We start from the raw sequence: 13,241 nt of genomic DNA on the forward strand, positions 1-13,241 counted from the left end.
ATTTGATGATTTTCTGAGGATTAGATGATCTAATGTGTATAAAGTACTTTGAACAAGGTCTGGCACATAGGAAGCACTTATACTTTATTATTCTAGAAAGGATTTAAGGCAGCCTAAATGTATTTCAGAAAATCTTCAAAATTGAGGAAATAAAAGTTATATAATGCTGCTGTCCTACTATAATTAGCATTGGAGTAGGTTTTATTTTTATCTTTTGTTTTAGATACAAGTTTTAAAACTTAAATGAAGTATACTGTGCATAAGAGCACAACTCCTAAATGTGCAGTTTGATGGATTTTCACGAAGTGAACACATTGGTAATAACACAAGTCAAGAAACAACATAACTAGCATCCCAGAAACTCCCCTCAATTATCCTGATAGTTACTACCTCTCCTCATTTCAAGAGTAATTACTGTCCTTCTAACATCATAGATTAATTAGTTTTGCCTGTTTTTGAACTGCATATAAATAAAATAATTTTCTATAGTGCACTCTTATGTTTGATAGTCTTTTTAAAAACATAATTGTAATCCTGATATAGTTTTGTGCCCTTGTTTTTTCCCACTTGTGCTTACATTATCATAAGCATTTTTTAGTGTTGTTTTATGTTCATATTCAGCATTTTTAATAAGTACATAATTTATTGACTGGATATACTTTACCTTTTCAGTAATTAGGTTATTTCATGTGACCTTATTGTATACCTAATTTTTTTAAAAAAAATAATTAATTAATTAATTTATATTTCTTTTTGGCTACTTTGGATCTTCGTTGCTGCGTGCGGGCTTTCTCTAGTTGTGGCGAGCAGGGGCTACTCTTCCTTGCGGTGCGCGGGTTTCTCATTGCGGTGGCTTCTCGTTGCAGAGCACGGGCTCTAGGCACGCAGGCTTCAGTAGTTGTGGCGCACAGGCTTAGTTGCTCCGCGGCATGTGGGATCTTCCCGGACCAGGGCTCAAACCTGTGTGCCCTGCATTGGCAGGCGGATTCTTAACTCCTGTGCCACCAGGGAAGTCCCTATACCTAATGTTTTCGATTTGGTAAATTAAGATATATTGCCAGGATAGGTAAAAGAGAGTCAGTATTTTTATGGATTTTGTGTTGTCAGATTGTTCAAGAATTTGTTGAATATCTACTGAATTCTGATGGTATAAAGCATGGTGATCACTTGACTATTTGGGACTCTGTGTATGCCAGGCAAACGTAAAATAGTTGATCAGTATCATAAGACACCCTGCAGATAACTACCAAGCTAAGTGTTGATCCTGTGGATTCTCAAGGGTCTTACAATAAAAATAACTTATGAAGTCAGTGATTCGTGGGTATGTTGATATATCATTGAAAATGCAAAAATGGAAATGCTAAGGCAACTTTCTGAAGGTAGTTTTGTTGGGGAAGAAAAGTGGAATTTAGTAACTTAAAATAAGAAATAGGGCTTCCCTGGTGGCACAGTGGTTGAGAGTCCGCCTGCCAATGCAGGGGACGCGGGTTCGTGCCCCGGTCCGGGAAGATCCCACATGCCGCGGTGCGGCTGGGCCCATGAGCCGTGGCCGCTGGGCCTGCGCATCCGGAGCCTGTGCTCCGCAACGGGAGAGGCCACAGCAGTGAGAGGCTTGCATATCACAAAAAAATAAAATAAAATAAAATAAAATAAGAAATAGGAAGGATTGGATATTTGCAAGTAATTAAGGCAGTTTACAATTTTTTATTTTAATTATTTGTGAGTAAGTAACTACATTAACGTGTGTCAAAAGTCCAACAGAACAGAAGGATATACAGTGATGAGTCTCTTACTCTTGTCTTCCAGTTTCTCAGTACTCTTTTCTCAGGGCCTCTGCACAGCTCCAGGGACACATTTCTTATTGTACTCTCTGTGAATTGCCAACACCTGCCCTGGGAGCAACTGGTCTTAATCAGTTTCTTGAGTATCCTACCATGGAAAGCCTGTGCCTAAACAAGTAAAAGTTTATGTCCGTTCTCTCTCATCTTTTAGTTGTTTCTTAAAAGAAATATTAGGTAATTTAAATAATTCCCAAGATCTAGGTCATTGGTTTTATTTTTAACTTTGGGCTTGTGGGAACAGGGCACCTGTCAGTGGTCCTCTTCCGGCTTAACAACTAGAGCCTGCATGTATTTAAACCCTTCAAAAACCTTACATACTGTTACCAGAATAACAAATTATTTAGAAGACAAGATATCAAAATTAATTTTTTTGACTGTAAGTAAAGGTTATTTTCATAGGACATAGCAATAATTTCCAAAATCTGGTGGCCTTATAAGACTTATTAATTAGAAATAACGTTTGCGAGAAAGGCTTTATTAGTCAAAATATGATCTACTAAGATAAGAGGAAATATTTTCCCCTTTTTATCTTGGGGAGAATTTTTTTTTTTAACCAGCAGTTACTAAGGCCTGTGGTTTTCAAAGCCAAATGCTGAAATTCCATAGACCAGGAAGAAAAAGTTATACTCCTTAAGGCAGACTTTCATTGGAACAGTCTCTTTTTTTTTTTTTTTTTTGCGGTACGCGGGCCTCTCACTGTTGTGGCCTCTCCCGTTGCGGAGCACAGGCTCCGTGCGCAGGCTCAGCGGCCATGGCTCACGGGCCCAGCCGCTCCGCGGCATGTGGGATCTTCCCAGACCGGGGCACGAACCCGTGTCCCCTGCATCGGCAGGCGGACTCTGAACCACTGTGCCACCAGGGAAGCCCCAGTCTCTTTTTTTTTTTTATCACCGTTTCTCAATTCCACCTGCTGTGATACCTCATGCTTTTTAGTTAATGCCTTCCTGGGCTTCTCAGGGCAAGTCTATTAACTCCCTCTCTAAGCATTTAAGATTGATCTTCAGGATTACACACTGAATCAAGTTTTTTCTTTTTTAATATTTATTTATTTTTTGGCTGCGTCGGGTCTTAGTTGTGGCATGCGGACTTAGTTGCCCTGTGGCATGTGGGATCTTAGTTCCCTGACCAGGGATCGAACCGGCGTTCCCTGCATTGCAGGACGGCTTCTTAACCAGTGGACCACCAGGGGAGTCCCCAGTTTTTTCTGTTTTTTACTGTCATTGTTTTGGGATGATTTTCTAACAGAGAAAGTGGTGGAAATCTCTACTCCACCCTCTTAAACAGTAAGTGAGGAGTTAATTTTAAAGTGTGTGGCTGTGTGGTGAATTCTGTTAAGGAAAGGAAAGATTTCTCTTTTTCTTCTATTTTTATTAGAGCAGACATAGGGACAGTTATGGCTAGATCTTTGAGTTTGATGCATACATCTTGTCCAGGACTATAGCCCAGTGCTAGGTTCAGGAACAATGATGAAAATAGAATTATTTTAAGTTACTGTCAGGCTCTTAGGAGGAAGAGAAGACAGGTTGCCTGGCACTGTGCTAAACATCTCATGTTCATTAGCTGTGTGGTGATGGAGGCTGGCTTTAAAGCCAGGCTGGCCTGACTCCAGAGCCCATGCCCTTAAACGCTGTACTGTATTTCTTTTTTTTATATAAATTTATTTTATTTATTTACTTTTGGCTGCGTTGGGTCTTCGTTGCTGCATGCAGGCTTTCTCTAGTTGCGGCGAGCGGGGGCTGCTCTTTGTTGCGGTGCTCAGGCTTCTCATTGTGGTGACTTCTTGTTGCAGAGCACGGGCTCTAGGTGTGCGGGCTTCAGTAGTCGCAGTGCGTGGCTCAGTAGTTGTGGCTCGCGGGCTTTAGAGCTCAGGCTCAGTAGTTGTGGCGCATGGGCTTAGTTGCTCCATGGCGTGTGGGATCTTCCCAGACCATTAGCAGGTGGATTCTTAACCACTGCGCCACCAGGGAAGTCCCTGTACTGTATTTCTTGTTTCTGTCAATTGTATTTAATTTGATCCAAGTTGGATTAACATCAGAAGTGAAATGTACTATTTTGGCTTTTATTTAACTTATATCCATGGAATTGCGTTGTGTGTTCTAATGCTCATTTTTCCATTCATTAAAACCTATTTGCACTGAGACTACAAATACTTTTTAGCTAATGGCTTAAATACTTTAATCTCCAAAGAGAATTGATACGTTATTACCTTTTAGAAGTGAGTTTCTGGGTATTTCTTCCTTTTGTGCTTTATCTAACAATCAAATTAGGAATTATAAGAACACTGTCCATATTACTATTTTTGCACTTATTTTCTGATAGGTCCAAAGAGTCCTCATGTTTGCACATACACTAGGACTGTTACTGTTACTTTTAATCTTCTGGGATTGTTTTTGTTTTTGTTTTTTAGTCTTTCCATAGATTCATCTGAAGCCTTGGTAATTTTCCCATGTTTTTTCAAAGTTACAATTCTTTAAAGAACATTGAATATATGTTAGCATATGAAATAGTTCACTTGTGAAATTGCTGATGATATCATTTGCATATGTTGAATTTGGTATTATTGCCTTCTAGTTTAAAACTAAGTATTTCTTTTCTTTTTTTTTTTAATCAGGGGTGATATTATTATTTATTTATTTATTTATGGCTGTGTTGGGTCTTCGTTTCTGTGCGAGGGCTTTCTCTAGTTGTGGCAAGGGGGGGCCACTCTTCATCGCGGTGCGCAGGCCTTTCACTATCGCGGCCTCTATTGTTGCGGAGCACAGGCTCCAGACACGCAGGCTCAGTAATTGTGGCTCACGGGCCCAGTTTCTCTGCAGCTTGTGGGATCTTCCCAGACCAGGGCGCGAACCCGCGTCCCCTGCATTGGCAGGCAGACTCCCAACCACTGCGCCACCAGGGAAGCCCAAAACTAAGTATTTCTCTTTCTATGACATTTAATATGATTAATGTAGCAATCTTATTAGAAATATATATCTCCAAATAAAAGTGGTTCTGGGCTTCCCTGGTGGCACAGTGGTTGAGAATCCGCCTGCCAATGCAGGGGACACGGGTTCGAGCCCTGGTCCAGGAAGATCCCACATGCCACGGAGCAACTAAGCCTGTGCACCACAACTACTGAGCCTGTGCTTTAGAGCCTGCAAGCTGCAACTACTGAAGCCCACATGCCTAGAGCCTGTGCTGCACAACAAGAGAAGCCACCACAATGAGAAGCCCGCGCACCGCAACGAAGAGTAGCCCCCCTCGCCGCAACTAGAGAAAGCCCGTGTGCAGCAACGAAGACCCAACACAGCCAAAAATAATAAATAAAATAAATAAATTTATTTTTAAAAAAAGTGGTTCCTATAAATGTAGAAATGGTGGTGGTGCTTATGTGATAATATATCATGCTTCTTGAGGCAGTGTACTTCCAGGGTTATATTAAGACTTAGACCTAGACTTCTTTCCAGGTTATATTAAGTATCCTTTTGTGCAAGGATGTCTTTAGTTAGTAGTCTGTATTCTGTAGAAACAGAGAGGTCTGGAGGTCATACAGTGAGTGCAGTTTCTTTAAAACAGCAAAGCATTGCTCTGGCCTCAGAGGAAGAACAGGAGGGCTATCACTCTACTGCTTTTCCACCATTTTCTCTGCTTCCAAATCGAGTTTAGTGGAAACCCCTTTTTTCTGGTCTCTGGGCTGATCTGCTAGTCCCTTTGAATTTTATTTGCCTTCCTGTCCAGTCTGCACCACAAAGGCAACCCTCTTTCCAGTGCTTTCATGGGGGCCATAGAATTTCTTGCCCCATTGGTTCTTTGTCATACTGACCCCTCTCTCCTTAGCTTTCTTTCTCAATTAAAAGTTTCTGGGGCTTCCCTGATGGCGCAGTGGTTGAGAGTCCGCCTGCCGATGCAGGGGACACGGGTTTGTGCCGCGGTCCGGGAAGATCCCACATGCTGCGGAGCGGCTGGGCCCGTGAGCCGTGGCCACGGAGCCTGCGCGTCTGGAGCCTGTGCTCCGCAACGGGAGAGGCCACAACAGTGAGAGGCCCGCGTACCGCAAAAAAAAAAAAAAAAAAAGGTTCCACTGTACTTTCAAGCTATCTAGTTTTCACTGCTGCCTGGTATTACTTTTGTTACATGACTTATTTCAGTGACCAATGACCAACATTTTTTATTTTCCCTTCAGCTGCCTCCTACGTGTAAGCAGATAATCTCCTCCCTGATTCTTACAATCTCAAAATGTACCTGTATTTTCAGTCTTTTACTCCCTGGCTCTTTCTCAGAAGAGGAAATAATGCTTTCCTTTCCAAAGGCAACCTTTCCATTTTGCCTTGGTTATAGTTTTTTTCCCTATTCCTTCTCTGCTTCAGTTTTCTTCCAGTGCATCCTGTACTGTTCTCTCTTCAAGTCTCTGCTCTTGCTGCTCCACCCTCCCCACCCAAGCATTTTCCTCAAGATCCTGTCTCTTTAAATCCCAACTATTTAGAATATAGGCAAATGAAATACCCCAAAATGAGGTTCCCCAGCTCCCATAGGAATTCTCTGCTTTCTTACTTGTATCACATTTCATTGCATTTTGTATCTTGGTTGTTACTCAGCACTAACTGTAAGATGCAACATGTCCTTCTCCTCCACTAGATTGAAAATTCCTTGAAAGCATGTTCCTTTCTCTTATATTTTGCCATACTCTTTTTTCTTTTTTAATTTTCTCAAGCCTATGTAGCAGATTATCTGCTATTTAACGTATCAAATGAGTGGTTCTGTCTGCGTTAAACCATGTGAAGAACAGATAAAGAACAGGCTCAAAAACTTGTATTTAGGTACCAGATTTGTTCTCAGCCATATAAATAAGCTGTCATGAAATTCCAGTCAACTGTTTTTACAGTGAGAGATCAGAAGTGCTGGTTTTAAAGAACACAATGGTGATTTTAAAATATCAAAAATTTCATGACTAATTTTATAATTTATTCTTTTGGAATTTTAGAGATTAACTGACCCTAAAAATTATCTTGTATTCCAGTCAACTTTTGCATTAATGTATCAAATTGTGACAGCTGAGTAATTTTGAGTAGAATTGACAGGTATACTCTGTTTTGCCAACACTAACTTTGGTACTTCTGAAGTTGTGATTTGAAAGTGGGATTGTCATGGAAACAGTAGAGCAGTCTTTTTTTAAAAAAACTTCTGTTAGCCAGAGCACAAACTAATACTGTAATTATTTCTGAAATGGCATGTCGAATAGACTTGTGAAACTAGCAATTTATTAGACTTTTTAAAAAAATAAATTTATTTATTTTTGGCTGCATTGGGTCTTCGTTGCTGCGCACGGGCTTTCTCTAAAGTTGCGGTGAGCAGGGGCTACTCTTCACTGCGGTGCACGGGCTTCTTCTTGCAGTGGCTTCTCATTGCAAAGGACGGGCTCTACCTGCGCGGGCTTCAGTAGTTAGTTGTGGCACGTGGGCTCAGTAGTTGTGGCGCACGGGGGCTTAGTTGCTTCGTGGCATGTGGAATCTTCCCGGACCAGGGCTCGAACCCGTGTTGCCTGCATTGTCAGGCGGATTCCTAACCACTGCACCCCCAGGGAAGTCCATTATTAGACTTTTAATGATATCCAGACCAAAGACTGAGGGGGCTGTGTATCTTGCCTTGTGCTATGTGTTTTAGAAGCTTTTCATTCCCTTGCTGTTTTACTTAATACTCTTTCTGGAACTTTATGCTCTTTTTTTTTTTTTAAATTAAAGTATAGTTGATTTATAATGTGTTAATTTCTGCTGTACAGCAAGGTGATTCAGTTATATATATGTATATACATTCTTTTTTTATATTCTTTTCCATTACGGTTTCTCATAGGATATCGAATATAGTTCCATTTGCTATACAGTAGGACCTTGTTGTTTATCCGTTCTATATATAATAGCTTACATCTGCTAACTCCAACCTCCCACTCAATCCCTCTTGCCCTTGGCAACCACAAGTCTGTTCTGTATGTCCATGAGTCTGTTGCTGTTTTGTAGATAGATTCATTTGTGTCATATTTTAGATTCCACATATAAGTGATATCATACGGTATTTGTCTTTCTCTTTCTAACTGACTTAGTACGGTAATCTCTAGTTGCATCCATGTTGCTGCAAATGGCTTTATTTCATTCTTTTTCATGCCTGAGTATTATTCCATTATATATATGTACTACATCTTCTTTATTCATTCATCCATCAATGGACATTAGGTTGCTTCCATGTTTTTGGCTCTTGTGAATAGTGCTGCTGTGAACATAGGGGGGTGCATGTATCTTTTTGAATTATAGTTTTGTCTGGGTATATGCCCAGGAATGGGATTGCTGGATCATATGGTAATTCCATTTTTAGTTTTCTGGGGAACCTCCATACTGTTTTCCAAGTGGCTGCACCAACTTTCATTCCCACCTTTTCTCCACACCCTCTCCAACATTTGTTACTTATAGACTTTTTTAGTGATGGCCATACTGACTGGTGTAAGGTGATACCTCATTGTAGTTTTGATTTGCATTTCTCTAATGATTAGTGATGTTGAGCATCTTTGCATGTGCTTATTGGGCATCTGTATGTCTTCTTTGGAGAAATGTCTATTTAGGTATTCTGCCCATTTTTCGATTGGGTTGTTTGTTTTTTTGTTGTTGAGTTGTATGAGCTGTTTGTATATTTTGGAAATTAAGCCCTTGTCAGTCACATTGTTTGCAAATATTTTCTCCCAATCTGTAGGTTGTCTTTTCGTTTTGTTTGTGGCTTCCTTTGCTGTGCAAAAGCTTCTAAGTTTGATTAGGTCCCATTTGTTATTTTTGTTTTTATTTCTATTGTCTTGGGAGACTGAGCTAAGAAAACATTGGTAGGATTTATGTCAGAGAATGTTTTACAAAATTATTATCTCTTCTAGGAGTTTTATGGCATCATGTCTTATGTTTAAGTCTTTAAGCTATTTTTTTTTTCTTTCTTTTTGTGGTATGCGGGCCTCTCACTGCTGTGGCCTCTCCCGTTGCGGAGCACAGGCTCCGGACGCGCAGACTCAGCGGCTATGGCTCACGGGCCCAGCCGCTCCGCAGCATGTGGGATCTTCCCGGACCAGGGCATGAACCTGTGTCCCCTGCATCGGCAGGCGGACTCTCCACCACTGTGCCACCAGGGAAGCCCTTTTAAGCTATTTTGAGTTTATTTTTGTGTGTGGTGTGAGGCTGTTTTAACTTCTTTGATGTACATGTGGCTGTCCCAACTTTCCTAACACCACTTGCTGAAGAGACCGTCTTTTTCTCATCGTATATTCTTGCCTCCTTGGTTGAAGATTAATTGACCGTAGGTGTGTGGGTTTATTTCTGGGCTCTCTATTCTGTGGAACTTTATGCTCTTGAACAATGTTGGTTACTTATGATTCTGTGGTCAGCTTGAGAGGAAACAGTGATAAGATACTTGGTGGAACAGGAAAGAAGCATAGGGAGATTCTAGATCAGAGATGTCTTCTCTGTGAATACTTACCATTTATGGAGAGTGGCCTAAGGAGTTTTAGGAAAAGAAGAGGAAAAGAAAGATGAGGTAGGTGAAGCCAACATCAGGTTTCTTTCATCCTTTTCCTGACCCCCTTAAACTTCTCTTCCTGTTTTATCATGAGAACTCAGAAATTTCTTGTGATTGTTAGAACTCACTTTTTTAAACTGTTCTGGGCCGAAGAATCACTTGAGAAGCTCATTGCAATTTCACAGGTGGGCCCCAACCTTGGGGATTCTGTATTCCACCTCCAAGTGATTTTAATATGGGTAATCTTGGATCAAACTTGGAGAAGCCCAGTTAGAGCCAGAGGATTAGCTAGGAAGGCCCAAATTTGCTGTGATTTGGCTGCATCCCTGACTCAGTTTTGTTTGCTTTGTTTTTAAAATCTAGAGTACAAGCCATAGAAATATTTTCTGGAGCAGTGAGTGCCTGAATAATTGCTTGTTTATATAGCCTGTGACTGGTTCGTAATACAAGCTTGGTAGCAGATTATTTCCCCACTAATTTGGCATTTGCTACAACAAATATATCTACTACCAACTCCCTGAATATTATCTTGACATTCTATAGAGTTTGTTATTTTTCTCTTTACTTTCATCTTTTAAAGTGATTCAAGGTCCTTTAAACCAGTGGCCTAGCCTGGGGCTGTCCTCCCCTCCCCCGCCGCCTCTGGGACATTTGGCAGTGTCTGGAGACATTTTGGGTTGTTACTCTGGAAAGAGTATAGTGGGTGGAATTCAGGGATGCTGTTAAACAGCACAGAACAACCCCTCACAGCAAAGAATTATCTAGCCTAAATGTCAGTATTGCCAAGGTTGCAAAATCTTTTTTTTTTTTTAACTTTTTACTTTATATCGGAGTATAGCTGATTAACAATATTGTGATAGTTTCAGGTGCACAGCAAAGCGACTCAGCCATACATAAACATGTATCCATTCTCCCTCAGGCTCCCCTCCCATCCAGGCTGCCACATACCAAGGTTGCAAAATCTTGCTTTAATATTTGTAGTCATTATATGATAACTACAGGGACAGCATATTTTTCCCTTCATATGACATGCTAGATGAACATTATGATGATGCAGGAATTGTAAATGCTGATGAAGAGATCAGTAAATAGTTAAGAAATTTAGAAAGCTGATTTGGCTCCTTTTCCTGTTCCTGTGCAATTTGAGGATTAATTTACTACTCATATAATTTACAAATGTAAGGAAAATGGTTGTTCATCTGATAGCGTTCTAAACCTAGGATCGTCTTCTGTGCCCACGCCATTTCCCCTACCTTTGAATGTTAAAGTTTACCTTTCAGCTATTACTTCAATACCATCTACTACATAGTTTTTCATAGTGCATGTTGTGACCCAGTGGTGGGTTGTGAAGTTAGTGTAGCAGGTGATAACTAGCATTTTTGAAAAGTTAAATACAAGAGAAAAATAAAAGAGTGCACCACATATAGTAAGAGTTAAGTTTTGTCTTGCAAAACCTATTTTAATTATATGTTGTCAGGGAGGAAAGTTTCTTTTTCCTACTACTCTCCTAGTTCTTTGGCTGTGGCCCTATGAATTGGACTGACAAAAGACAGATTAACAAGAGAAAAAACAAACATGTTTATGCTTACATGTGGGAGCGCTCAGAGATGAGTAACTCTAGGGTTAGTTGGAACTTGGGCTTATATAGCATCTTAGCAAAAGAACAATAAATTTTCAGAGAAGTGACAAGACAAAGGAAAGGGACTTTGAGTTCCTAGGGCTACAAATTGTGGGAAGGGAAATGTATGGAAACTAAAGGTAGAGAAAGGCTAGCTGGTAGGGTTATGTACGTTCCTCTGTTGCCATCTCCAGGCTGTTAAGGGTCTAAAGTTGAGATTAATTGTTGTCCTTCCTGGTAAAGAAGGAAGGGGGAGCACCTTAGTAAATTTATGTCCTGCTTTTGGGCAAATAGGGAGAAGGCAAAGAGCTTTCCTTCTTTCTGCTCCTTCTCAATTGTCCTCAACTAAAAATAGTCCTTAAGGACCAAAGTAGTCCTTATGGACACTAGAGTGGCATGTTTTGAGGTGGCTTATTTTGCCCGCTACAGTATCTGTGCATGTGTGTGCTGGGTCATGATGTAAAACTATATTTCTTGCTGTGGATTACAGGGAAAAAAATGGAAAGCCACTGATTCCAATAAATTACAAAAGCAATATAAACTGTGTGTTTTATAGTTCTTGAAACAAGCTAAGATTTTATTTACTGATTTTGTGAAGCAATAAACTTATTTCAGTTTTTTAATTAGAAAATTTTGGCTTTTACTATCATGAGGTAATTTTAGAATGCATTTTGAATTTATAAGACTTTCTGATAGAATAAGTACTGAATTTGGCAACATTCTTGAATTGTAATTCTGTTTTGTTAAAGATGTTTCATTAAAGATCATTTTGGCTTTGTACTATCATGAGGTAATTTTAGAATACATTTTGAACTTATAAGACTTTCTGATAGAATAAGTATTGAATTTGGCAACATTCTTGAATTGTAATTCTGTTTCATTAAAGATCATTGTTTCCATGTGCAATAATGTGTCAATATCAACAGTCCCAATAATGAGATTCCTCTATTTAAGAAATGTCAATTTGATGAAAGGCAAACAAAATTGGGTATATTTCAGTATCATATGATACTACTTAACTAAACATTAATTTGGTTATTAACTAATCACAAACTGCTTACATCACAGTGTTATGGAGCTTTCCATCCTCTACAAAAAACTAACATTTCAGAATAGATTCAAGCTTCTTATATGGAGTTTTTGAGTTGAGACATGCACCTAGTTGCCAAATTTTAGTTTCACACTAAAATATTTAAGATTAATTCTAGTATAATTTATTTCAGATTAAATTTAGTCGAAGCTTTTGTAGAAGATGCAGAATTGAGGCAGAGTTTACAAGAAGATTTACTTCGTCGATTTCCAGATCTTAACCGACTTGCCAAGAAATTTCAAAGACAAGCAGCAAACTTACAAGATTGTTATCGACTCTATCAGGGTATAAATCAACTCCCTAATGTTATTCAGGCTCTGGAAAAATATGAAGGTAATAAAATGATTTTGTTTTTGTTTTCCTTCACTCTCAATATACTTAGCAAATGGTCTGTCCTTTTAAAGTTGGTTCTGGTGACTCATCTTTACGTTTTCCTAATAGGTTTGTGTTGCCCTCTGGCTGTATCACAGACAGAAGTCATGAGACAATTTAGAATTTTTGTTTTTTAGAAATGAATATTAGGATTACGAGGTTTATTAATAGGTGTCTTGCACTAACAGTGGCAGTTAAACAGGGTTTGATTGCTAAAGACTCACAGGACCCGAAATGACAGTGCTTACAAACACATGGTTTATTACTGGAAAAGGATACAGTCTAGCAGCCGCACTAAAGTAAGGATAATGCATCACAGCGAAAGGCTGTCACAACAAGGGGGCCGGGGAGGTCAGGTGCAGGTACCTATAAAAAGGTCCTTGGTGAGGTGCACCTTCTCCTATCAGGGACCATTATTGTATACAGAACACCCTGGAACCAGGGAGCCTAAAACAGTCTTGCTGGGCTTCTTAATATTTTGCTGGTCTTGTGGGCGTATTCCTGTTCTGTAACTAGTTTCTACAGCAGAGCCCTCTTGGGGCCTCAGTGAGACCGGGTGCAAATCATCGATCACATGGTGCTAAGCTGGATGAACCACCTTGAATCTCCTGGGACGAGAGATTACAAAACAACACGATTAGTATGTTTCATGCCTTGACCAGGGGTCATTGCCATGCAGGAACTTGAAGAAAACACCGGAGGCTAATTCCAGGCCTGCTGGAATTAACCTTTCCAGTACACCTATGAAAGAAAGTTAAGACAGAAGGTCTTGGTGGTAACAGTTGAAGTCAGAGGGTAGTTA

The 13,241-nt window shown here is 39.9% G+C and overlaps 1 protein-coding gene across 2 annotated transcripts in view; it reads left to right on the top strand.

Moving 5' to 3' along the window:
• Positions 1 to 13,241, top strand: part of MSH2 (mutS homolog 2) — a 73,350-nt gene that overhangs the window by 13,577 nt on the left and 46,532 nt on the right. For both annotated transcript variants that reach the window (XM_082672444.1, XM_082672445.1), the window contains one exon: positions 12,201 to 12,400. In XM_082672444.1, the coding sequence (XP_082528570.1) occupies positions 12,201 to 12,400 (200 nt within the window). The remainder of the gene's footprint in view (positions 1 to 12,200; positions 12,401 to 13,241) is intronic.

This window comes from Grampus griseus (genome assembly GCF_964374135.1).
Source record: "Grampus griseus genome assembly, chromosome: 15".
Classification (NCBI taxonomy): Eukaryota; Metazoa; Chordata; class Mammalia; order Artiodactyla; family Delphinidae; genus Grampus; species Grampus griseus.